This window comes from Sturnira hondurensis, unplaced genomic scaffold, assembly GCF_014824575.4.
Source record: "Sturnira hondurensis isolate 20B ecotype Veracruz unplaced genomic scaffold, ASM1482457v3 Scaffold0004474, whole genome shotgun sequence".
In the NCBI taxonomy this organism is placed as follows: Eukaryota; Metazoa; Chordata; class Mammalia; order Chiroptera; family Phyllostomidae; genus Sturnira; species Sturnira hondurensis.
The window spans coordinates 1,540,134-1,567,230 of NW_028077105.1; the positions used below are offsets into that span (position 1 = coordinate 1,540,134).

A 27,097-nucleotide genomic window follows, 5' to 3' on the forward strand; every position below is an offset into this window, starting at 1 on the left:
TTGTTCAAGTCAGTTTTCTGCCTTTTACTCCCCATTCCTCTATCCTTCCCCACCTCCCTCCCATTTCCACCCCTCCCCTTGTTTTTGTCCATGTGTTCTTTTATAGGTGAATTCTTAACACATTTTTAAGGAACATATAGTTGCTAATCTATTTAAAGTATTTCAGACCAGAGAGGAAAAAAAGTAAAGCTCGCTAGTTCTGTTTACAAAGCCAACATAACACCAATTCCAAACCTTCTAGATATAGGCTTTTTTATTTTATTTTAAAGCTTAATCTTTTTAGACTTGTGCTTAAAATTTTATTAGTATTTTGTTTTTAAAGTAATACATCATGACTAAATGGAATTCATTTCAGGCAGGAATCAAAGAGAATGGTTTGATGTTAGGAACTCTGTTAGTAGAATTATTAGTATTAGTAGACCAAAGAGAAACATTATGATCTAGTTTTCTGCCAAGTATGCACAAAGTAAAATTAACACCTCTTTGTGGTTTTTGAAGATAAAAAACAAAAACAAAATTCGTAGAAGAGTGGAACTTCTGAGTAGTTATTTAATATGACAAAGCAATTGGAGAGTGTTTATACTACTATCATGCTTAGTGATAACACACACTAGAAGTTGTCTTGTTAAAGTTAGGCATATGACTGTAAATAAATTGTCATCCCAGTTAAAACCTCAGTTTATTTTGATACATAATTCTAAGGATTTATTTGGAAGAATAATATGAGAATAGCCTTGAAAATTCTAAATAAGAAAAAAATTAGAGAGCTAAACTAACCTTATCAGATATTTAGATATTATAATGCTAAAGTCATTAAAAACAGGTCTAAGTTAGCTATACAGAACTGCAAAACAGCAAGCCAGTGATACAAGTTTGGGTGGTTTTTCAAGTTACTGGAGATGAGAAACAAGCACTCTCAACTGACAGTGGGAGGGTGAACCTCAGTAACCTTTTTGAAAGGCAGTTGGTGATAGCTGTTGCATTTTCAAATATACAAATACTTTGGTCCTGCAGTTTTGCCTTTAGGAATTTTTTCCAGATATTTCTTCAGTGACACATTTTGTCTAATTCACAAGATTGTGATGATAAGTCTGACTTCTTGATTCTAAAATCTTTTGATTTCATCAGAGATTAATTTTGTAAATTGTATGGCACAGCTCCTTTCCTCCTCCCTCTCCTTTTTTCTCCAAAAATACTTTTTTATGTATTTATTTGTTTGTTTGTTTATTTATTTAAATCCGGGGAGGGAGAAAGAGAAGGAGAAACATTGATTGGTTGCCTCTCCCATGCATATCGTCAGGAAACCTAACCTGCAGCCCAGGCATGTGCCTTGACCAGGAATTGAACCTGTGACCTTTCACTTGGCGGGAGACACCCAACCAATTGAGCTGCATAGGCCAGGGCCCTCCTTTCTCTTGCTCTCAAGAGTTTGTGGCCTCTGCAGTTGGTGTAGCTTGGGGAGATACTCAGTGAGACACATGCCTGACTTGGGCCACAAAGTGAGTTTTTTAGCTGGTACAGCTGGAGCAGTTGTAGAAAAACAACTGCAAATACTGTTTTCAAGCCCTTTTCCTCTCCCTTTTCAAACTTTTTCTTTGTCTTTTGAAAAACTTTAGTTAATTTTTTTCCATTACCCTTTGTTCCCCCTTGTACTCAAATTTCTTTTCGTGCTTCCTGGGGTGGAATTTTGGCATACAGACTTTTAAAATTTCGTCATGTGTGATGCCGTAGACTGGTAGTGTGCTTCCTTGCTCTCCAACCACTCTGGAAAGAGTGTTGTGTTTGAAATAAAAAGACCTGGTTTCTAGTGTCAACTCTTCCCCTGACTAGTTCTGAGATTTAGGGAGAAGTAATATTACCTTCCCAAACTTTCTTTCAGAACCAAGCATCTTAACCTATTCAGGTACCTGTCTTTCCACTTAAATTCTTTCTGTTCATTCCTTAACTCATTGCAAACTATTTTACCCTGTCATATCTCTATGCAAGTAGCAAAAACCTCCTAATTACAAAATACAGAGTATACTTTCTCCCTTGTTTATTGGTCCCACTATTTCTGTTTTTTATAAATTATTTATCAATTTTCTGAGCAAATGATAATTTCTTTTGGTAGCACTGCAATAACTATAGACTCATGTAGTGAAAACAGAAATATCCCTTAATCTCAGCACCCAGACATAAATACTGGCATATTCACTACCATTTATATTTGTATAAAGGAAATTGTAATTAGATTTATACACTGCCTTTTAAAAATAACATTAATACTATAAGCAGTGAGTCTTAGAGGCTGTATAGTTTTCTTATATGGTTATTCCATAGTTCATTTTATCTATTTTGTTCTTGTGATAAGTTTACTTGGCTTCTCTTTTTGGTACTTTCCTCCTGCCTTTTCTGTGGACTTCTTTGTGCCTTTTAGCTTTCAGTGTTCTCTGGCATTTCCTTTCACTGCTCTGGGCTTGCAGGTAACCTCAGTCCTGCCCCAGGTGCAGTCATCACCTGTCATCTACTTCCCAAGTATGGAGCCCATTTCTATAGCTCACTCCCTTCTGGACACTCCCCCTGCATGTCTAACTGTTCTCTCTCCCTGAGTGTCCCCCAGGCCCCTGGAACAGATGTAACAAAGCTAAATAAACCATATGTTTGCTTTTAGGTTCGCCCCGTAGCTAACATATACCTACCATATTGTAGATGCTTTGCTTTATAAACCAAAACATCTAAGATGTGTAATGATTTCTTAAGGGGTATCAAGTGGGCAGAAAAGCGTAGTGAATAAGGACAATAATCCTAACAAAATGCCTACAGAGCCTACAAGGCTGTGTGTGCCCTTCCTTTCCTAACTGTCTCACCCTCCTTTTCCTCATAGCTCCCATAATATAAACCTGCCTCTTTATCCTCCTTGGTTTTTTAAACAAATTTTAAAAATTTCAAAGGAATTTATGTAGTGTTTATTGATTTCAGGGAGAAAGGTAGGGAGAGTTTGAGAGAGAGCGCGCGCACTCATGCAAGGAGGGAAAACATCATCTGGTTGCCTCCCATTCACAGCCTGACCTGAGACTGAACCCACAGCCTAGATACGTGCCCTGACTGGGAATCAAACCCCCAGCCTTTTGGTGTACTGAAAATAAGAAAAAGTCCTACCCTTGATCTCACTGAACAAAATTGCTGATAGAATTTTTGTATATCTGGTTATTTTCAAATTTGCATTTATGTGTTTTCAAATGTGTCCTGTCTTTTTCCCACTTAATATATGATTTTATAACTTTTACTTTAAATGGCTGCAAAATAATTTGTCAGTTGCATGGCCCTGTTGTATGCACAGTGTTTGTGAAGAAGTATGGATGGTACATTATTTCTAAAAATATGACTCCTATAAAAAAGTTACCCTAATAAAATAAAATTGCTTCTCACATCGATTTTAATAAGTAGGAGAACAATAACCTGCTCATTTAAGGTCAGTGCCTTTTTGTTTTCCAACAAACCTGACACTTGAGGAAGTAGGTCATCAAGTTGAGAGTAATATGTCAGCTATGTATTTTTGGAGAAGTTATCAACAGAAGTTAGATAATCACAGTCATAAATCTTATATTACCTTGTGTTCTTTTACAGATTATGGAGCTTTGTGGTGCAACAAGACTTGGTTATTTTGGAAGAAGTCAGTTCTACATTGCTTTGAAACTTGTAGCTGTGGCCCAGTCTGGTTTCCCTTTAAGAGTGGAAAGTATTAATACAGGTAAATATGGAATACATTAGTAACTGAAACAAAACTAGACTTCTGATCACAGATGAAGTAAAATCACTACAAATGTTGAGTCTTTCTGATATGATAGTGGCATTTGTGACCTTGAGTGAAGAAGTGTCCTGACTTTATTCTCACCGCCATACTTTTTCAAATTTGTGATTATTCAAAAGCATTTATCTTAAATATTATGGCATAAGTGTACTTCATATATATTTAATTATATAAAACTATTAAAATGGTGATTTTTATAGCATAAATTTATTAAGAATTGCTTAGAATTTAGGTGAATAATCTTATCAAGGTAAGTGGTGAATTTCAGTGACCTTCATATTCTTTCTTTATATTTTTTTCTCACTAAGTATAAAGCAACATTATACTTTGTTTTCTTGTTTGTGAAGACTATGAGAAGCATTGTATAGAATTAGAAAGTATTAGTTAAACAAAACATTCTGATTGATAGTACTAAAATATTGGCAGACTAAGGCCTAGTTACAGGCATCTAACTGCCGTGTAAGTATCACCTAGGGTAATCAGTTTTTCTATTATTTGAACATGTGTTGATATTAAAGTAGATGGAAACTGTAAGCATTTAAATGCAGGGAGTTTTATAGTTTTCATAGGGAGAAAGGGAAAGAGAAAACTGTATTATCTGTAGTACAGCAGTTTTCAGTACCAGTTTAGTTGATTAGTCAGTTGGATGTTTTCACTGGGGGCCTCTGGTTTGCTGCACATCGTTCTTCTAGTGTTGAGAGTTTACTTTTTCTCAGGTCATCTGAATTCTTTACATACTGTTGAGTTAGTGTAATCTCCCCCTTAGTGTGGAGATTCTCAGGAGCCACGCAGGTAGTCATAGTGGACGGAAGTACATTTTGTTCTAAGAGTGATTCTGCTGCTGTGTTATTCTGGTCTACAAGTATGAGTTCTGACTGACCTGCAGAGAAGTTTTTTATTCTTCTTCATTTAAAATTGAATATTGAGTATCTGCCTGTAGGAGTGAAATAATAAGCCAGACTTAAATTCATAGATTCAGCAGTTTATATTGTATCCTTGGTGAATGGTAAGATAGTTTCAGGAATTTCTGCGGTGAAAATGTCTAGATTAATCTAGTCTGAAATTTGGTGACATATTCTGTTTTGCTTTGAACTCTAACATTCTACTTTAGAGAATCAGTGTTGAGTAGAAACAGCCTAGGCTTGGTGGTTGGACGGAGCTGGATTTAGATTTTGTCAATTACTGTTAGTGACTGGCATCTTGGAGCCTCAGTTTCTGCACATGTAAAGTAGGGACTTTGCAAGTTTCTAATGGTTATGAGATGAGGTAAATATAAAGTGTGTATATAGAACTAGACATGCAGTGGACATTCAATAGAGCTGTTGTTATAACTTCTTAGAAGGACAGTTTGGTGTTGCTGTTTCTTTCTTGGTTATCCTCTCCCTTAACAATCTAAGGAATGGTCTAAATTTCATAATGATACACATTTTATGTCTGTTGTGTCTATATCAGTTTTTATAAAATTCTCGTATCTTATTCATCTCAACTTCAGTTTTTAATGTACTCATTATTTATTTTAAAGTAATAATTGTTTTCACCGTTAACAGTAAAGGACCTTCCTCTGCCAAGATTTATTGCTTCAAAGAATGAACAGGAATCTCGCCATGCAGCCTCATACTCTTCAGATTCTGAAAATCAAGGATCTTATTCTGGTGTGATTCCTCCACCACCTGGAAGGGGACAGGTGAAAAAAGGATCCGTGAGCCATGACACTGTTCAGTCTCGCACGTCTGCGGATCAGCAGGTAGTCACACGCATGTCATCAGCTGACATCCTGTGTAGATGCTTACACTGAAACTGTTACTGAGTGCCTTAATAATGAACATGCTACCTTGAAATTAAAATTTTAAAATAATAATACTCATTCTAGGAACCTGCATCTCCAGTAGTTTCTCCACAGCAGTCACCACCAGCTTCTCCGCACACATGGAGGAAGCACAGCCGACATCCCAGTGGAGGAAATAGTGAGAGGCCTCTTGCAGGACCTGGGCCGTTTTGGTCTCCCTTTGGTGAAGCACAATCAGGTATTTAGAAGTTCTAGGGGCAACATACATTGATTAAAGGTGTAGATTGAAGGGAACTCGATAACATTTCTTTAAGAGTTGCCTCCAAGACAATGTCTAATTATAAGTTAAATGCCTTAAATAGAAGCAAAAACCAACTATGAAAATTTTTAAGTATGTGGATCACTTTGAACAGTGGTAATCACTTTTATTTACCTATGATGCTTAGAAAAAAAATTTATACGTACCAGATTCTCTGAAGGTGAAGTGAGTATAAATAATTATTTCCCAGGATACTAGGTATATATTATATTAGTTTCAGTATTGACATGGAAACCTCAATAACAGTTTAATAGATTTAAATGAGCTAATTTTAAATTGACATAAAAGATTTCATTTTTAGAAAATAGTATTTCTTCAAAATTAGAGCTTGAAAGAATACTTATGTAATATGTGTGTGGTGAGTTTACAATAAAAAGCCTGGTAACTTTTTTTCTTTAAAAGTGAGTCAGCATGTTTACCCATTCTGCCTGTAGGTTCTTCTGCTGGTGACGCAGTGTGGTCAGGGCATTCCCCACCTCCACCTCAAGAAAACTGGGTCAGTTTTGCAGATACTCCACCAACCAGTACTCTTTTACCCATGCATCCTGCTTCTGTCCAGGTGTGACATTTTACTGGTATTGCATTTTTATTTGCTTCATTCAGAGTATTGCTGCAGGCATTGTTTTTATATTTTGCTGTGCACATTTTATAAACGCAAGTTAATTCTTTTATTTTTTAAAAAAACAAAACTTAGCTCCATGCCTTTCTTTCAAGTCTGTTATCATTGAAATGTTTCGCTAAAAGTTCTGGCTGATTTTCTTTCTAATTCCTTAGTGAACTTTGGAAAGTTTTTGGCATCCAGCAATATATTTGCTTGGCTTTCTTAGCACATTTCCATAACTTTCTGTTGCTTACATATTGCTGTCATTTCTACACATTTATATAATCGTGGTCCAAAAACATTCAATAACCTGGTTATAAATCTGTGGTTTGCTGATGAGTTTGTGAAGACTTCTTATATTTTAAACATCTACAAAAAGTAAGTTTTACTTTCAAAGATAAGTAACCTAGCAATCTTGGTCCATGTAATCGTATAGATAGATACCATACTGAGGAGAAATTGTTTCATTACAGGACCAGACAACAGTACGAACTGTAGCATCAGCTACAACTGCCAATGAGATTCGTAGGCAATCCAGTAGTTATGATGATCCCTGGAAAATAACAGATGAACAAAGACAGTATTATGTAAACCAGTTTAAAACCATTCAGCCTGATCTAAATGGATTTATACCAGGTGAGTTATTAAAAACAAATTCTTCTAGAGGGGAACATTCAAAGTCTCAATTTCATAATACCAAAGACATGGTTTTATTGGTCAGAAATTATAAAAGATAATTTTCAAATTGTCTAGAAAGAACTTATAATCACTAGAAACCAAAAACGTGCCATATATACATGTTAAAGTTACCTTTTTTCAGTGAAAAAGGTCTTGAGACTTACACATGTTATTCTTGGATCTCTACGTTCAGAATAATGCTAAATAATACTGTTTTAATATTTCAGGATCTGCAGCTAAAGAGTTTTTTACAAAATCAAAGCTTCCTATTCTTGAACTTTCTCATATATGGTAAGTGTGGTATATATTAGTTGGGTAATGTGGGTCGTTTCAAAGGAGTTTCCTGCAGGTATATTTTTTTAACATTAAAAGAACAAACTATCACACTAACCTTTTCAAAAATGTTCTTAACTCAGTATTGGCCTTAAAATAGCCAGCTTCTCTCTCACTCTTTAGAAACAAAATTAAGTGATATTGGTATAGTAGTTCTTTAAAAAATGCTGAAGTCTTTAAGCTGTATTAACTGTCTCTTGTTGCTAGTATAATGTATGGAATAAGTTAGTTTGCTCATACATGGTTATGTTTATTTTATTTGAATTTAAACAAGTTTATTAAGTCCTATACTAGCCATGAGTTTGAGAACAATGCTTAGCACCCATTTATACAGACTTAAGATAGTTGCTGTATGGTTGGAATTAGTCATTAAATTATAATCACTTATTACTTTTTAAAAACAATTATCAGAGTTGGTCAGTGTCTCTCAGTTGGTTGGGGAGTTGTCCTGTAAACTGAAAGGTTACAGTTCGATTCCCAGTCAGGGCACGTACCTAGGTTGTGGGTTTGGTCCACAGTTGGGGTGCATATGAGAGGCAACTGATTGATGTTTCATTCTCTCCCTTCCCCTCGCTCTAAAATTATTAAACATGCCCTCAGGTTAGGATAAAAAGAATAAACAAAATGTCAGATAAACACAAGCATTGTTTCGACTTTATATCAATATATTTATAGTCTAAATTTTAATAGCACTTTTAGTAGTGTAGAGTGCTATAGTAGGAGGTAGGTAATGCCTAACACCAAAAATCAAGAACTAGCAATATATTCGAGTTCTTTATAATTTAAGGTGATAAATACAAAAATGGTTGCACCTGCATCTAGGAAATGGCGGAATTGGAGGGCGGGTGTGCTCTCTTTTTGTATTGAGCTTTGTAGTTGTATTGGGTGCTTTAAAGTATATGCATGTGTAGATCTTTAATAATAATAAAAACAAAGTTGTGGAAATTTTTATTGACTTATTAAATAAACCTGACTTCAACTAAGTCTGGTTTCTAAAAATACATACAAGGTCTGTCCAGAAAAATGCAGCCATTATTAATAAGTCTGGTTTGTGGGACATCTGTGTGACCTGGCAACCAAGGAGAGTGGACAGGAATGCTCACGCATGAACAGTGATAACTTCATTGTACTAGCCAGTGGGGGCAGTAGACACTGTTGAGTGAGCATGTGCACTGTGTGGCCATTGATTCAAAATGACTGAGTGAGGCCCTGGCTGGTGTAGCTCAGTGGATTGAGCGCGGGACTGCGAACCAGAGGATCGCGGTTCGATTCCCAGTCAGGGCACATGCCTGGGTTGCAGGCTGGTTCCTTGCAGGCCAACTACCAGCAGGGGACGCACGAAAGGCAACCATACATTGATGTTTCTCTCCCTCTCTCCTTCCCCTCTAAATATAAATAAATAAATAAAATCTTTTATTAAAAAAAATGACTGAGTGAGTAGAGCAACAAATCTGCATCAGATTTTGCATTAAGTCTGAATATTCCTCTGCAGAAACGATTCAGATGATTCAGAAGGTCACAGCTATGGGCAGCTGTTGATTGGCAGCTTCTTCACAACAATGCACCTGCTCACGCATCATGTCTTATGCAGAGTTTTTTGGTGAATCATCACATCACCCCGCCCCACTGCAGCTCAGATTTAGCATCCTGTGACTTCTTCCTTTTTAAAATCACCTTTCAAAGAGAAGAGATTTCAGACCCCTGATGGGAGTCGGCAAAATACAAAGGGACAGCCGATGGCGATTGGGAGAACTGTGTGAGGTCATAAGGTGCCTACTTTGAAGGGGACTGAGGTGTCATGCACAATGGTTTTTTTAATCTCCTATAAATGTCTCTGTCTTTTGTATGACATGGCTGGATACCTTCTGGACAGGCCCCATATGTGTTTAAAGTTCATTTTTTTGCCAACCTTATTTTGGGGGTTCTTTTTCAGCATTTTATTATGAAAATTTTAAGAGTATAGAAAAGAACGGTTATATCCTACAGTTAACAATTTGCTACATTTGCTTTGTTATATATCTTCCCACCTGTGGGATTTTTAAAGTTATGGATTGCACTTTTTCTGAGAAAGGATTTCTCTTTTTTTGAGACATAAAGAGATCCGAAGAAGAATATGATTATATTCATGATAAGTTTGTCTTTTAGGGAACTCTCAGACTTTGATAAAGATGGAGCATTGACACTGGATGAGTTTTGTGCTGCTTTTCATCTGGTAGTTGCTAGGAAGAATGGCTATGATTTACCAGAAAAACTCCCTGAAAGTTTAATGCCCAAACTGATTGATTTGGAAGATTCAGCAGGTAAGATCCAGGAGCCTGAAAAGACCTGATTGCATGCCTTGATAAGTAACACTTGGTTCTCAAAGCAAAATCAAGGGATAGGTGTTAAAACTTAGGTTAAGAACATAGACATTTCGTTAAGAGCATGTAGATTTGCTGCTAGAGTAAGATGTACAGCCTGACCTTGGATTAATGTTTTGTCTCTTTAATCAGCTTTAAACAAAAATAAAGAGTATATGCCACAACTTTACTTGACACTTGTGACTTACTAAGATTTGAAGAGCATTTCACAGTGTCTTATTTTGCCATCTTTTAATTGTATTTATATTGTCTGAAGTCTTCATTATCAACATTTTTCCATTTCATGCATCTTAATTTGTTGAAGGGAAATGCCTGGCTTATCTTTGGACATTTGCAATCTGTAAGCATTTTCCTTTAAAAAGCCAATTTCTTCAGACTCTAAAGAAATCTGGAAATTTTGTGTTTGATGTATATATTGCTGCATTGTTGATCATGTTTACAAGAATGCTTTTGTAAATGCTCATATTTACTGACAGCTTTATTTTAAAGGAAACAAGAATATAAGGGGTAAAAAATGAGTACTTTTAAAAAAATTATGAATGACTAAAAGGAAATCTACTCTTAAAGAGTCTCATTAAAATTAAATTAATTGTCTTAGGTTTTTCTATGTGAATTCACTTTAGACATGATGGAAGGAACTTTATACTTCTAAAAGAGAAGTTAAAACAGAATTTAACTCTCAAAAGGGCATTCATCTATTAGGCAGCATCTCTTTGACCCACAATTGCATATCATCTGACTTTATTGCCTGAATTATATGTTAGGAATCTTTTTGACTATTACTGTCAAAAAGAAAATGGCCTCCTTAGCATCAGGAATCTGAATGTGCTTCTAGTTTTGCTAATTACCCATGTGACCTTGGGCAAGTTCTAACCATTTACTGTATTACTTCCTTTTTGTTTCTCCACCTGAAATGTGGATTCAATACCATTCACATTTCAGGACCTGAATTATACACTGACTTGTTGTCAACCAATAAGTGAATTTAAAATTTTAGGGTTGATTTTAGTTTTTTAGAAACATCCTGTAAGAATCCTAGGATTTTCCTGATCATTTCAAGTACTTATTAGGCATCAGTTAACATGTAACTTGAGCTAAAATGTTAGTGTTTTTGTTGGGTAATTTTGCTTCAAAGTACTTTGATTTACCTAATTAAGAAATAAACAAAAAGAACTTTGGTTTATTCAGTAGTAGTCTAAAGGGAAGAAATTCTGATAGCTACAGACTTGCTATGCCATTGATTTAGAAATTAGGTCCAATGTCTAGAGTTTTGCTGTGACTTTAATCCTTTGAAAACTGGTACCATATTAATAAGTCAAATTTATTCTGTTATATGTCATTTTCTAGAGACTTGTCTGGTTCTGTTATCTGTCGCATATCGGTTGGTAAATCTGGCTTTTGCAATGTAGTCTTTTCTTTTCCTTTTATTTAATTTAAATAAAATTTGGTTTTTTTTTGTAAATTTGATCTGCTGCCTGAATTTTAAGGTTGATGATTCAAGTAGAAGTTCTTTCCCGGGCGTATTTCTTTTTTTCCCCTGTTAGATCTTTTTAGTGAAGAGTTAGTCTGATTTTTTTTTGCCTGTGCGTATATGTACACTGTTGTTCTAACTATAATTTTAAAGGTATCAAAGTCTCAGATAGTATTTTCCCATTTCAACATAATCTATATAGTTTTTAAAATTTCTTTAAACATTTGCCCACACAATATTATATTCAGATTTGCTTTGCCTACTTATAAATGATCATTTGAAATTTTGTTAATTTAAGGGTTAGGAAACTGATGCTTTTTCTCCCCGCTCTCATGAGCCTGAGATTGTTGTGACACAAAAAGTTCTTGTGTATGGAAATTGTCATGTGGCACTGGGTCATTCAAGATTTGTAAAAATCCTTTTAAATACTTGTGTTTTTAGAAGATCACAGTTGAAAGGGAAGTACCCAAGCAATATCTTTTGCGTGACCTGAAAATTCAGCATAAGTATTTCCTCTATGGAGCCTTTCTGACTTAAAGACGAAAGTAGTTTCTGTCTTCTCTGATCTCTCCTACATGCTGTTGATTGTGGCATACATCACACTGAATCCTGTTCTTTTTTTTTTCCTGTTTCTACCACTACACTCTGAGTTTCTTTTTTTAAAAAAAGGAAATATATCATATTCACTGTACTACTCCCAGGATCTAGCACTTTGCCAGGTGTGTTGTACTAAGTTGCTCAGTAAATAATTACTAAGTGGATTAATGCTAAATGTGTGCCATTTTTAAAATAGGATATTTTTCTTATTTCTATCTTTGAAAATACAGTTTTTTTAATATGTTATATGTTATATGTGTGTGATGTTGGGACAAACTAAAATATTCACTCCACAAGTATGTTTCTGTTTTTACAAGTTAATAACAGTAAAATAGGTGGTGAAAGTGGTGACTTGTGTTACAGTAGTTTGGAGAAATGAGCTAGGCTTTCTAGAGGCAGACATGGGTGGAATATACACTTTTTCCCAAAGTTATTTGAACATGTTTATGGGATTAAATAGCAGATAAAAATAAAATAGCTAAGGATCATAGGTACAAGTATTTAAATGGACCTGAATTAAAATCCTTAATATTTAACATCGGCACTAAAAGAAGGCATACAGAAATTCATCTGTGGAAACGTATTTCTGAAGCTGAATTCAAGAAAGAATGTTTATCTTCTAAGAGTGGTTATCTTCTTTAAAATATATAGATACAGATATTGATATAAAGGTGACCTGCCAGCTTACCACAATACAGTATCTTCAAGGGAAAAAACCAAACACGTTGAGATGCTTTGCATCTTAATCTCAGTCTGTGAAGACTCTTCTTTGTAGCAGGGTAGCAATTATACACATACGGCATTTTATGGGATTATTTGATAAAATATTTCTATGTTAAGCTAGAATAGAGGCCCTTGGATGAGCAGTAATGAGACTGATCTTGTTCATTATATCTCAGCAGCTAGTAGGGTACAAATTAGTATATAAGTAGACATTTTGTTAATGACTAATTGGGTGAACTACTTGTTTTTTAAACTGTTTTCTGTCTTCACATCACAATGCTCACATGAGCAACTCAATAATACCTGATTCAGTGCCCAAAGAGGGAAAGGAATGCGCACTCCCATCCCATCTCCTTCATAATCACTGTTTATATAGTAAACTTGAGCAGATGTTCATTGTTGATATGGCGCATAACATAGATCCTCAAACTCCTAGAAATACTTCTAATATGGATGTTTTTAAAAGCCAGTTTTTTTTTAATGAATAGGTTACTATAAAAATTTATAGTCGTTACTAGTTTGATGCGAGCTAATCACTGTTAAGAGCTTCTCTGTATTCAGAAAATTTTAACATGAAAGATTACCCAGGTAACATATGCAGGTATCTGTTTTAACACAAGTGTATTCACACTATACATTCTTGATTGTTTTTTCTTATAATGTTGGACATCCTTACACTTTGTCACCTACAGACTTGCTGCCTTGATTGAACCGGTCTCTTACTGGTGGGTTTTGAGGCAGTTTCTTGGCTTTACCTTTAAAACAGTGCTTCAGCGTTCATGCTTCTACATATACCTTTGTTTGGAACCAAGAACCCCCAATCTTTGTTTTTGAACAGTTCACTCTCCCAGTGCCCTTAGTTGCAGAGGGAAAAATAATGAAAATGCGCATTAATATTGATCATTGACTTTTCAATGAAGGAATTACTTTCCAAGCCCCCTATACAAACCCATGTACAGTCTTAACATGAGAATTATTTAGCTCCAGATAGTAGGGTTTTATAGTTCACAAATCAGTGCAATTGCAAATATTGGCAAAGATATATCATTTAATGAAATTGGTCAAAATAATTGTTCTCAAATTCCTGGCAGAGACATTGGCAAATAAGTGTAGATAATATATGAGAAAACCTATACAAGGTGACACACTAGAGGCTTTAAAGATTCTACTTTAAATATCAGTGGATTTGTGAGAGTCCTGGGGATACTTGATGACCCCTCTAATTATATTTTGCAGAAGTGGCCTTTCTCTTTGCCTGTAGTGTTGTAAAATCAAAGGTTGAAGGAAGGTTGTCTGTCTTCCTCTGTTAGAATGAAAACTCCATGGAAATGGGAGCCTTGTCTTTTCAATACAACATTTTTATTTACTATTATGTATGTTTAGGTCCTCATTAAATGTTCTTTGGCTGAATTCATGCCTTTATTAATTTATCACCAAATTGCACCCACAGAATTTAACATCTTTCATTGTTTGTTCTTCATTCTCATTTTTGTGATTTTCTGTGTAAATTTTGAAGACAAAGTCCTAATTAAATTTCTTTTTCTCTTTATGAAATTAGAATCCTTATTTTCAGTGGATTAACTTTAAATGGACCTTTTCCATTTTTAGCTATCCTTGGCTAATGAGAGCCTTCTATAGATCTGGGATGTTCTTTCTTTGAAGTATAACAGCTGAATCAAGTAAGCACTGAAATGTTGATCAGTACTGCAAAAAAAAAAAAAAAAAAATCAGCCAGTACGATTTAATTAGTGTTTTGGGTGGATGTTTAGGTTCATTTCAAAGCTGTTGGACACATTTCTACTTTTTAAAAATCTTATCTTTAATTTTAATTTAAAGCTTAACAGACTTCTACATAAGTCTTCTTAAGGTTGGCTTACTAAGTTTCCCTCTTGTGGTGTGTTGGGAGAAATTGAATTAATTTTGGCAGTAAAATATAGTTTTTGATGCATATAATATTCAAAACAAAGCATACCTAAAATTGTAATTTCTTTTGGCTTATGTATTGCTTATCCCTGTGTTTTAAGTGTAAATGAAAAAGGTCCCATTTCTAGTTTTCCTTTAATACTTAAAATTTATCAAAGCCTGTATATTCTTTATTTTAAATATTTTTTCTTAGAAGAATAATATTGACATTTCAAATAAATAAAAGCTATAGTTAAGCTTTGCTTTGATAGAGCTATGAAGTGAGATTGGAACCTTGAATCTTTATGATTAAAGAATTCTTCCTACATGTTTGGCTACTTGAAAACAAAGTAAGTTTTAAACCGTAAGACTTTAGGGTGTGTATGTACTTCTGTAAGCTTAATAATAGCTGACAGTCATTTTTGAAACAATTTTTTACTATATTGAATGTATTACTAAGACAGTAAGAGAAGTTTAGGGTGGGGAGATTATAAACCAAGGTGAAAACTGAAGCTGTTCCAGAAAGGTTGCTCAGCAGGTACACTGCCAGTGCTGAAGTGAACCTGTGGGCTTTGCAGAGTCTTTCGAAGGATAGAAGGGTGAAAACTGTGTGCAGCATTTTTATTTTCAGTGCGAACCTGAGAACATGGTTTGCACTCATTGCTAACCTTTTAAGTGTAGACTGACAGTACGTCAGTATGACCGCGGAGGGTTGTGTCTTCCAGACACACTTTTATACATGGAAATACTTCTTGCAAAAAGCCCTTTTGGGGTTGACTTTAACAAATAATTTAGGCTCGTGCTCTTCTTTTTCAGCCCTGATGCTCTGATGATGTCAGGGGCAGAGCAGAACCCTCAGGAGGGAGGCAGGGTTGACACAGTGTTCCAGCAGGAGGCTAGGTTGGAACACTGCATCAGGTAAGAGTAAAACTACACCCCTGCCTCCGTGAGGACACAGTCTTAAAGCGAGCTTTCATGGGCACGTGAAGCTCTTCCTTGGAATATTTGCAGGGAGCCAAGTTGCAGGCAGTATAGCTTATTTATAGAACTAATGCTCATGAGTGCTAGTTTCTAGAACATAGGTAATTTGCTCTTTTTCTACAGCCATTTGTTGTTCTATACATGAAGTTGGAAAAAAGCAATGTGAAATTCTGCTAATTTATTCCATAAATAATTGGAGGTTTTCTGAGACAGTGATCTTTTAAAACTTTTTAGTCTTAGAACCTTTACATTCTTAAAAAATTTTATGGATTCCAAAGAGCCTCTGTTTATATAACTGAAGTCTATTAATAGTTACCCTATTAGAAATTAAAAATGATAATTTTAAAAATGTATATGGCTATTTTAAAATAATATTAATAAGCCCCTTAAATATTAGCACAGGTATTTTTAGGAAAATAACTGTGTTCGCCAGAATACAAAAAGTTATGAAAAGGGTGGCATTGCTTTACATTTTTGTAATCTCTTTAATATCTATTTTTGTAAAAAGCAGCTAGATTCTCATATTTGCTTCTGTGTTGAGGCTGTTGGATATTAGTTTGTTTGAGGTATTGGGAATCCAGAAGACTAAGCCCTGAGGGCCAAATTCAGTCTGCTGACTGTTGTATAGCCCACAACAAAAAGTGGGTTTTAATTGTTGGAGAGTTACAAAAAACAACATTTTATGACACATGAAATTCAAATTTGTAAAATTATGTGAAACCGAAATTTCATTGTCTTAGTAAAATAAGCCAGGCTCACGTCTTGACTAATGACCATGGCTGCTGTGCACCTCAGTGGCAGAGCTGAACGTTTGCGCCGGAGACCATCTAGCCTAGGAAGTCTTGGCAGGGAGAAGGTGCCCGTCCCCAGTACATGAAGAAAGTCTGGTCTTGCATGGTGAAAGGAGGGACAGTTTCTAGATAATTGTGGATGTTCTTTGGTACCAAATGTCAACAGATGGTGATTTCTTAAACATTAATTGCAGTGTAAAGCTGAAACCATCTTAGTTATCTGTGCTGTTAGTTTAAAATCCATAGATCTGTCTTACACTGTGAATATGCTTTGAATGAATCTTTTACCCGCGCATGATTTTATAATGTAATTGATGATTTGCAAATATTAGTTAATTGAGTTATACAGATCTTTCCAGTGTTGGTATACTTCATTATAAAATATTGGAACAGCATGTTTGTTAATTCTGTAGCCTGTTTGGTCACAGAAATCTTTAAGTTCTGTGAGCCTCTCGAGCTCGTGGGTGTGGATGCACATTTACCAAAATTCTAACTTTCTCTCTGAAGCTCAAAGTTTTTCATTAGTTAAAATACTGAAGACAGTTGTTTTCTGGAAGTGACAGGCCCACTTAATTCATTTTTGAGAAAATGCCTACATCAAGTCTGAGTAATTACAGTTTATCAGCTGTTCTTTAAAGAAAAAATCATGTTGAATGGAAAAAGTGGTCCGTGCAGCTGACAGCTGGACCACACAGTACTTTTCCTTGAGATGATCATTGTGCAATGATAAGAACCAGACATATGAATACTATATATGGAACATAGATCACCTCCCCGTTACTTTGGAATTCCATTATATAAATTTGCAAATACTTATTTTACTTCCCATTTTAGCACACAGTATTAAAAAGATGTTTTTTCAGGATTGAGATTTAATAAAAATAATTTTATAGCTTGGTTGTGAACAATTTTCAGTGATGTTCCCAAGCCTAGTTGTTCATTTATTTTAACTGGAATGCGTGGGGAAGAATACAGTGACTAATACAGGAGGGGGCAAGAGTAGAGTGCAGTTTTCTGTATTTAAAAAGTAATAATAGTAGTACAAGAAGAAACTCTGTTTCATGTACTTACGACTATAAACCTACTTTCTCCCCACCCTTTATATTTTGGTGCCACTGCCTTGTTTCTTGTTAATAAATGAACAGTTTTACCCACTGTTGCTTTTGCACTGTTAGTTTAAATGCCAACACAGGAAAAAAGTGTTGTTGTTGTTGTTGTGGTTGTTGTTGCAAAAATCTTTTTGACTTTTCAGATGCCCTAAAAGAGTCATGAGGATTCCCTGGAGTCCATGGTCCACAGTTTGAGAACTGCTACTCTAGGAAAATGACTCCGTTGGAATACTTACGAAGTATAATTATTTGGGTGAATAATATACTTCACGAGGCTGGACCCACTACAGCTTTATGCCAGGGAATCACAGAGGTTCCTGGAATCTGTCCCAAATTATACCTGCCCTGAGGTGTGGGTGTAGGGTACAGTCTGGCTCTAAATTGCCAGTAGAAGACTGACATGAGAATGGAGGTGTAGAAAGCCAGACCAGGGTCCCAGTTTGCCGTAAGATGACATTTGTAACTTGAATAATGTAGTCTGACCGTAGTATTTTTCTTTAACGCCTGCTTTCGTGGATGTCTTAAAGACACTTCTCTGGTCACCATCCTTTTAACAGAGTTTCTGTAAACTGTCAGAATTTATGGCTGTCACCCTTCTTTCCTTAGCTTCCTTCTCTTTGTTACCACAGAAAAAAAGTTCATAATTTTTTTCACATTAAAAACCACAAGAAGCTATTCCCATGAGGAATTTGCTGCTACTGTTTATCATAAATGTTTTTCCATTAGTTATTCTCTAAGAGCTTTGACTTAAGTGGTCTTCATACAACTTTCTCTGAAGCCTGTCTGCCTCTTGTTCTATACTATTCTCACACTTCCGTTGAGAAACGGATAGGATTAAGAATGGAATAGCAACAATTTCTGATCTTACAAAAACAAAACTTCACAAAATATGGTGCTGGACTGCATTTTAGAACTTGCATTAAAATAATGGAAGAAAAAAAAGAACTTGTGGTGTGATACAACTGTAGAGAAATAATGTCTAGATAAATAAAAGGGAAGTGTTGGGTTGGCCACAAAGTCCATTTAGTTTTTTTTCTGCAAAATAAAAGACAGTGTTTTCATTTTCACCAGTAACTTTATTGATTTGGATATTTTCAGTATGTCAGCTACTTCCTGCTACTGGCTTCTAGTGGGTGGAGGCCGGGGCTGCTGCCAAACATCTTCCAATGCATAAGGCAACCCCACTGCAAGGAATTATTTGGGCAAAATTTTAATAGTACCAAGAAACTTCAGAAACTGCTTTTGACATGTTTGATCAGTCACAGCACCTTCTTCATGCACTGTGCAAATCTTTTTTTGTGTTTCATTGTTTGCATTGAAATAGTAAGGACTTACAGGCCAAAAATGTTGGGTATTTTCTCCCACCTTAAGTATTAAAATGGCTACACAAAAATTCACCAATTTCGATTTTTTAAATGCACACTGGTACAACGACAGCTCACAGTCTAACAGAATTGTTTCGAATGAAGTTAGAGACAGCTAAGCACTACCAGTGCCATCACACAGAAAAAGCTAAATGAACTTTTTGGCCAACCCGATACTTTGAGGTACTCATGTAACAGAATAGGGTGTAGAGAAATTGAGTACCTTTTCAAAATATCAGTAGTTAGTTTTGGTTCTGGGAAAATAACAGTAAAGGAGAGAATGAATTTAATGAAGAAGAACACAAAAGCAACTCATTCAATAAATATTTGCCTGCCCAATATGTATTAGGTTCTGTGCTGGGCAAGAAAATGTGAAGAATTTACTTAAGAATAGATTGAAAGGTTAAAACCTATACACTACCAGGTTATTATATGGGTATCTATTTAGGAATTTGAGGTACCATGCTAACATTTAATGGCAGTGTTTTTTGTTCTGATGGAGAAACTCTGGTGCTGTTTCATTCAACTTGCCCATGGTCAAACAGGGAAAATTGTGACAGATGGTGGAATCATGTTTTAATACAGGTTCTAAATAGATTAGATTTGGCCCATTAATTTGGCTGTTAATGTACTTTTTCACACTGGGATTACACTCAAAGCCATGTAAAACTTGGAAGATTCGAATGAGAATTACCATTGAAAATTGTCATTTTTTAAATTGGAATTTAAGAAATATTCTAAATTAAGGCTTAACCAATTAAAAGTAGAATATGCTATCACATAATACTTTAAAAACCCTTTTGAAATTGTGTCACAGATTAGCAGTTTTCTCATGAAGTCTGTAAGTGCCAGTGAGCCTGACAAAAGTTTGTTCCGTGTGGGCTCACTGATTGCTTTTTGCTCATGCCTGGGACTCTTCCTCTCCTGCTCTCTGCCCTGCACTACGATGCTCTTTGGTAACGGGATACTCGTGGAGAAAGTGTGAGTCACTTGGCATAAATTAGCAGTTCCCAAAGTATATTCCAAGAGAATATCAAGGGATTTTACTTGATAAAAAAAGGTTTGTGTTTGGGGAAAACTGATTTAAATCGTTTATTTGCTCTAGGACATCACAAGTCTTTGATATAGAAATTGTTCGTGGGGATGCTTCAACAGGGAATTACAGCATCCCCAAATTTATTTGAACAGAAAAAAACTTCTTGAACCTACTTTTTAAAAAGATGTCATTTATTTGTTTCTAGAGAGTAGGGATGAGGGAGAAAGTGAGAATGCCCCTGACCATGGAGCAAACCCGCAGCACAGGCTTGTGCCCTGACCTGGAATCAAACCGATCACCTTCCCCTTTGCCAAGTGACACCCAGCCAACTAGCCATGCTGGTCAGGGATTGACCCTGATTTTTCAAAGTACCTCAGTGATTAATGTTCCATGAAATATGCCTTGGGAACTGGCACAAGCTCAGCCCTACTATCAGAAAATGACTCAGAGCATGGTTACTGTTGTATTATTATTATTATCATATGTATAACACTCTTGTTTCTATTTATTCCTAACTAGAATTTATATTTATGAAAAGCTGTGGTTTAAGGTAGACAATAAATAGCAAGAATGAGTACAGTCTCATTGTGTGATTGTTAAAGTATTTATTTTAGGAACATGAGGAATGAAGTTTCAGATTATAAATTACTACTTGTCAAAATCTTCATTTTGTTTTTTGTAATATTTCTAAACTAAAATACATTATTAATAGAGAATTTCTCTATTTTTAAATTGCAGACGTTGGGGATCAGACAGGTGAGGTAGGTTATTCAGGCTCTCCAGCAGAAGCACCTCCAAGCAAGTCACCATCCATGCCGTCACTAAACCAGACTTGGCCAGAGATGAATCAGAGCAGTGAGGTTAGCAAAGCTTCCCTTTCCTTTCAGTAATATTAACTTTGTTAAGGTAAGATGTTCCAAACAGAGTAATTTCAGCATCTAGTTCTCTCAGCATGTACGCATAGTTAAGAGAACATATAAAGTAGGCCTGCGATAATGTTTGTAATTGTGTGACTCTGAGGTTTGCGAAGTACTTTTTCACACATACACTGTTTCGGTTTCTGCCACTCACTCCTGCTAAATGAGCTAGACGGGGCAGGCACGTGCTGTCAGACAGGCCTAGATCCCTTAAAGCTATTGAGGGACAAGAGCTAAGATTTCAACACAAGTTCTCTGACATGCAGTCCACCACCATGCCTGCCGTGTCACAGTGCCCGCTCATTCTCGCAGGCACGGTACATGGTAGCACATTTGGAATCTTAGCATTGTAACGGTACCAGTAGTCACTGATGAGCCTTTGCACATGAAAAAAAGTATGTTCTTCAACCCAGGCTATTTATACTAACTTAGTTTTATTTAATACAAAATCAAATTTAGCCCTGTTAAATTCAGTGGTTAGAAGATATGTTACGTATAAGACCAAGCATAACATGCAAAACACAATTTGAGACCAGTGCAGTCCCCCTCCCCTTCCTTCCTCTGCAGCTCCATTTTATAAAGCACTAGCAGTAGGGACACTCAGGTTAGAATAAGCGAGTGGGCCTGGGCCCCTGTGTTAATAAACCTTAGTGCTCTGTAGAACTTTAGTTAAAAAATAGCCTGTTAGAGTAGTTTTCTTTGTGAACAAGTTACTTTTTTTCTTACATTTTTTGTATCATTTTAGGTAGTGCTGCAAATTTCAGTTTCTTGGCTTTCAGGAAATTTTAAACTTCAGTGTTTTCCATGCCTTTTAAAGCCAGAAAAGTACTACTGGGTTAAAGAGACACTGGTTAATTTTGGACAGTTGAAAACAGAAGTAACTGGCAGGTGGAAAGTACTTGCTGCTGCTTTATGACAATTATGGACACCTGTTCCTGAGATAGAATGTACCATTTGTCATACCGTCGGACGTAAAACCATGTATATAAGAGATTTCCTAGAGAGAGGAGATTAACCCTTTCCTAGAGGGAGGAAAGAATTTACTAGGAAAGAGGCCTTATAGAGTCACTTTTAGAAATGGCTATTTTTGCTCATTTTTTTAAAGCAGTATCAGATTAAGAGTAGTTTTTCCATTAATACCAGGTCATAAATAAAACAACTCTTTCTGAAGCATCTCAATTTTAAGGCCCATATTCATTCTAAATAAAATTGGCATGATTGTTAAAGACTAGGAATGGAAGTCCCATCCATGTTCTGATTTAAGCAGTTGTACTTTTTCTTTTAGATAAAAATAAAACTGCAAGTTTTATTTTTGTAGTACTCAATAATAAGGTTATGAATGTCATAGTTATCTTTCTTTTTACTCTGTGCAGAAAATCAAAATGTTAATAAAACTAACACTGACTTTGAGACATTTTAATAATTTCTACCACAAAGCACTAATAATTCTTTCAACAAATATTTATTCAGCATGTGAATATGGATGAGGCGCTATAGAGGATAACACTAATAATAGTAATAACGGCACTAATAATAATCCTTAACATTTACGAGCACTTTTGATGTGCCAGTTCTGGTCAGAAGCTCTTTCTGTATATGACCTCTATCTACTTCCTCACAACAATCCTATGACATAGGTGTTATTAATTTCAAGTTACAGATGGTGAAGCAAAGCACAGATTGATTCAATAACATGCTTAAAGTTGTACAGCGTGACTAGGATTCTGGCCGTCTAGTTTGGGAGCCTATGCTCTTACCCACCATACTGACGTTACAAAGAAAAAAGTGTCCTTCTCCTCAGGTAGCTCTGTACAGCCTTGTGAAACCAAGTAAAACTTCATGCAACAACCAGATTCAAATAAATGCCTTCTTTTTGGCAAAAATCTATCTAAACATTTCTCCAGAGTTACATCATTAGTATTTTAAAAATTCCTTCTGAAGTACACATGCAACAATAATTATTGAAGAAACTATAACAATAAATGTTGGTAAGTCACTTCCCTGAAGTGACATCCCATGATAAAAATGAATTATTGAGAGCTCTCTTTATTCAAGAAACACTTTGAACTCAGCATATCTTTGTATATCTTAATTTTTATGAATTTAAAACAAATATTTAGGCAAAGTTGTTGAATGATTGTATTAGCCATTTTTGTAAATAATTATCAATACATTAATGTGCTAAATATAATTTCTACAAGTCTTCTCAAATTAAATATCATTATTTTAAATGAGTCGAACTTTGAAGCATAAAAATGAATACTTTTCCATACTGAATTATAAAAAGGATATTGATGAATGGGGTAGGTGTGTCTGTGTGTAAACATCTGTTTGTATATATTGTATATGTGTAGTTGTTTTTCCCTCTTCAGAGTACAACTGACAATTCTTAATCAAATTTTAATGCAATTCTGATATAAAAATTCTGTGCTATTGCCAAGATCTTTAAAACATGGAATTTACTAAAATTAATATTGGCTTACTACTCCACCTATTTGGAGGTATGATATTTGTATACCTCTTTTAGAAGAGTAGTATTTTGTATCAAAATACATCTTTTATATATGTAACTCATACCCAGATGCTTGATTTGCTCTCATTGTGGCCGCATTCTGATTTTCCCAGCATGGGGGGGCGGTGCCTGATTGGCGGTTCTGTCTTTTGGTCTGGCATGGTCCTGTTCCTAGTGCTGATTGCAGAGGTTGACTTGCTACAGATTGACATAAGCTCAAACATATGTTATAATTCCAGAAATCTTTGGGTTTTCTCTCAATTATATTAAGTATACATAGGTACAAAATAATGTGCACGTACATAATAGAATCATCTTTCAGGGGTCGCACTTGCAAGTCACAGTGACTTGCTTTGTTTTGACCGAGAGCTTGGTACTTAAGATGCTCCAATGTTACCAAATCAATACATTAACATTTAAATTTGAACCAGAGGATTTGAAGTTATTCTTTGTCTAGTCAGCACGCCCCTTTATATTTTTACATTGTTGCCATTTATACCACTTAGACTCGGTTCCTATATTGTGTTTTGAGTTTGAATTCTGTAAGGATCAGAATCTCTTCATAGAGATTGCAATAAATTGTTACTATACGTTTGATTTTGAAGCCGCTGACCTTATATCACAAGATGACCCAGCATAGGAGAGTGTAAAATGCTCATGGAAAACTAGGAGTTACGGAGTTTTTCAGGCCTGTGAAACACAACTTGCAGTGCAACCTCTGAATTACTTTGCTCAGCCTTCTCCAGTGACCTTCTACCCCACCTTTCTCGTCGTGCTGACTTGTCTCTCCTCTGTCTGTTCAGCAGTGGGAGACATTTAGCGAACGCTCTTCAAGCTCACAAACTCTGACCCAATTTGATTCTAACATTGCACCAGCTGATCCTGTAAGTCAATCACTTAGCTTGCTTGTTTGAAATTAATTTTATTAACCCAGATTTCCATTCATTATGGTTTTTAGCTATGCATGATTCAGTGGAGTGCTTAGAGGGAAATAGTGATAGGCTTTTCAGTTTTTGTGTGCCTAATGATGGAAAGAACTTTTTTTTAAACCATTGTTTGTATTTTCTAGTTATTTTGGTGAGAGAAAACTGTATGTTTTTAAAATCTGGTACATGTGTCTAAAGAAACATTTTGTGACAGTTGACTTAGTTGACTTGTTTTCATTTGCTAATTAAGTGTATGTGTTATTAAACATACTGTTTAGTGTAGTGACACTTAGTAAGTACTATTTTATTTGTATGCTTACACATCATGTAGTACGTACTATGTATGTAAATATACAGTGTCATCTTCTATAGTCCAGATGGTGTGGCTTTGACTTAAATCGTGTGTTGAGTTCTGTTCAGAGAATCGAGTCCAGCAGAACAATGGAGTTGTTATCAAAGATTCCCGTTGTGCAGAAAGGCCTGTCCTGTCTTCCTGTGGTTCTCTGTGTTGCTTTGGAAAATGCTACAAAGTTCACATCCTGACTTCAAAAATAAATTCTATTCTCATAGGTTTAATTTCATATATGCCTCACCTATCCCTCAAGTTATTTGAAAACTTCAAGACCTTAGCTAGTAATTATTTTTCTCACTATTCACTCCTGTTTTTTGTTTTATTTTTTTCTTTTAAAGAGAAGAACATGCTAATAAGCACTTTTCAGAAAGAAGAGGCAGTAGGAAGGGAAGGAGGATTTTAAAATGAGTTCAGTTGAAAGTGACACAAGACATTCTTTTTAGATGTTTCTTCAAAGCCAGCATTTATTAATCAAAATGGTCTTGTTGTTTAATGTTTGAGACAAGTGGCATTTAAAGTAATGTAGTAAATCAACAGTTTAATGAATCTTTGGTATGTTTTACAATTTTAAAGAATTTGTATGTGAAATATAGAAGATGATGTTGAATTGAATTCAAACATAATGTATGGAAGGTTTTTAATGTGTTTTATAATTAATAATTTAAGAGTCAATTAATATGTAGGTTATCTGTGCCTTTTGCTTTGCTGCTTCTAGAGCATTCATTAATCTTCAGTTTTAAACTGAAAAATTAAGGAGAAATAAAAAAGAAACACAAAGTTTGCTGCTTATTATCAGCTATAATTAAGATCTCTTGGGAAGGGACAGGTTGTGTAAGCTGAAAGAAAACCTCACAGTACCTTAGGGCTCTCTGTTTCATTTCTCTGTATCATTCTGGCCTCCTACTTACACAGTCAAGATAGCTTTATTTAAAGTACTCTCTTCAAGTGTTTTGTTTGTGAAAGAAGGTTTGCTGTAGCAATAGAGAAACTCTATTCTCTACCCCTTATGAAATAATTAAAGTAATTATTCACAGTGTTACACTTTTTTGTCAGGCCAGGAAAGAACATTAAATATGAAATGTAGAATTCAGGGACAAAATAAGTTTCACTCATGACAGGCAGGAAATGCAGGGAAATAATTTAGCTTAATGATAGTGATATTCTTATAAATTCTCAGATATTCTTAAAATTCATAAAATTTATGAATTTTAGCTCTAGTGTTTAAAATACTATGGCTCAGTACTTTCTTTTGTTATTGCTAGTGTGACTGGAGGCTCTAGAAATTTTTTAAGTGTTTAATCAACATTTTAAACTTGAATTTAGACCTCCGAATTTCATAGAGTTGCCAGTTTTAAATATTTATAATCTGAAACCTAGAAACACTTTTATGGTGGTAAACTTAAATCTCAACTTTGTCCCCCAACTAGTAATTTCTCTTTAAACTTTCAATCCGGAGAATGTCCTATTCCCACTGAGGGCCTGGAATTCTTAATCTTCATTTAATACCTCCCCAACATACTGCCTGTACATACATACCCAGTAACTACAATCCCAAATTATCTTTTGCAAGGTTTATATAAATAAGGATTGTACATAAATAAGGTCCATTCAGATTAGGAAAAAAATCACCTTGGAGAAAAAAAAAAAACTATAGTTCTAATGTGAATTTGACAACCATTACAGCCTTGGAAATATTTAATGGAATATTTTTAAAGCTAAAATTGGTAATTAGCCATTTGCTCAATAAAATGAATCTTTGAAAAGCTCTAAACTGCTCTCTAGCAGTTGAAGACAGCTATCCCACAGCGCAGTGACCTCACATACAAACCGAGATAGTTAATCATTAGGCTCCCAGAATTGTGGTGAAATTGAGTTTCTGATATTTCATTTGCAGAAACTTGGTCACTTTTGTTGAACTGCTTGTCAGTTAATTGCTTCTGGTAGAATCTGCCTCTGCAAGGGAATTCTAGACTGAGGAGAAATTTAGTGTCCTAATCTTCTCCATGATAATGCCTGATCTTGAGTGCCGCAGAACTTCCAAGCAATTCAGGATCTGAAAAGAAAGTGAGTTTGAACACTGATTATGCCCATCCAACTCACTTGGTTTGGTGGAGCCTCTTTCTAGGTGCCTGTGATATTTCCTAGAAATACAAAGATGTCAAAAATAAAATTGCAGTCTTAAGTAGACTGCAGTTTAATTATTATAAGCTTGATGTTTGTAATATAGCTGATCGTCATAATTATCATCTGTGGCTATGGACAAAACTGTGGGCAGAGAACCATGGACCAACTCAGCCCAAAAGATTTCTACAGAAGAGTTTATGTTTGTGTGTTGAGTTGTTAATGAGTTGCCAGAAGTGGACAAGAGCATTCAAAGCAGAGAGAATATCATGAGCAAGATCAAATTCAGTGTGGTGAAAATGGAAGGTAGACATGTGGGGGGTGGGGAATGATAGGGACTGACCAATGTGGTTGGAACCAGACCAGGAAGATCGTTGTATGTTACTCCAAGAACCTGAGTTTAATCTCATAGATACTGTAGACTACAG

The 27,097-nt window shown here is 35.4% G+C and overlaps 1 protein-coding gene across 5 annotated transcripts in view; it reads left to right on the forward strand.

The window, feature by feature from the left end:
* The window catches only part of REPS1 (RALBP1 associated Eps domain containing 1), a 77,232-nt gene that overhangs the window by 33,141 nt on the left and 16,994 nt on the right, over positions 1-27,097 (forward strand). For 2 of the 5 annotated variants that reach the window (XM_037045629.1, XM_037045630.1), the window contains exons 2-10: positions 3,607-3,730; positions 5,338-5,534; positions 5,661-5,814; positions 6,330-6,454; positions 6,970-7,132; positions 7,402-7,465; positions 9,653-9,807; positions 20,580-20,701; positions 24,074-24,154. In XM_037045629.1, coding sequence (XP_036901524.1) covers positions 3,607-3,730; positions 5,338-5,534; positions 5,661-5,814; positions 6,330-6,454; positions 6,970-7,132; positions 7,402-7,465; positions 9,653-9,807; positions 20,580-20,701; positions 24,074-24,154 — 1,185 coding nt within the window. The remainder of the gene's footprint in view (positions 1-3,606; positions 3,731-5,337; positions 5,535-5,660; positions 5,815-6,329; positions 6,455-6,969; positions 7,133-7,401; positions 7,466-9,652; positions 9,808-20,579; positions 20,702-24,073; positions 24,155-27,097) is intronic. The other 3 variants (XM_037045632.1, XM_037045633.1, XM_037045631.1) reach the window with 2 other exon arrangements.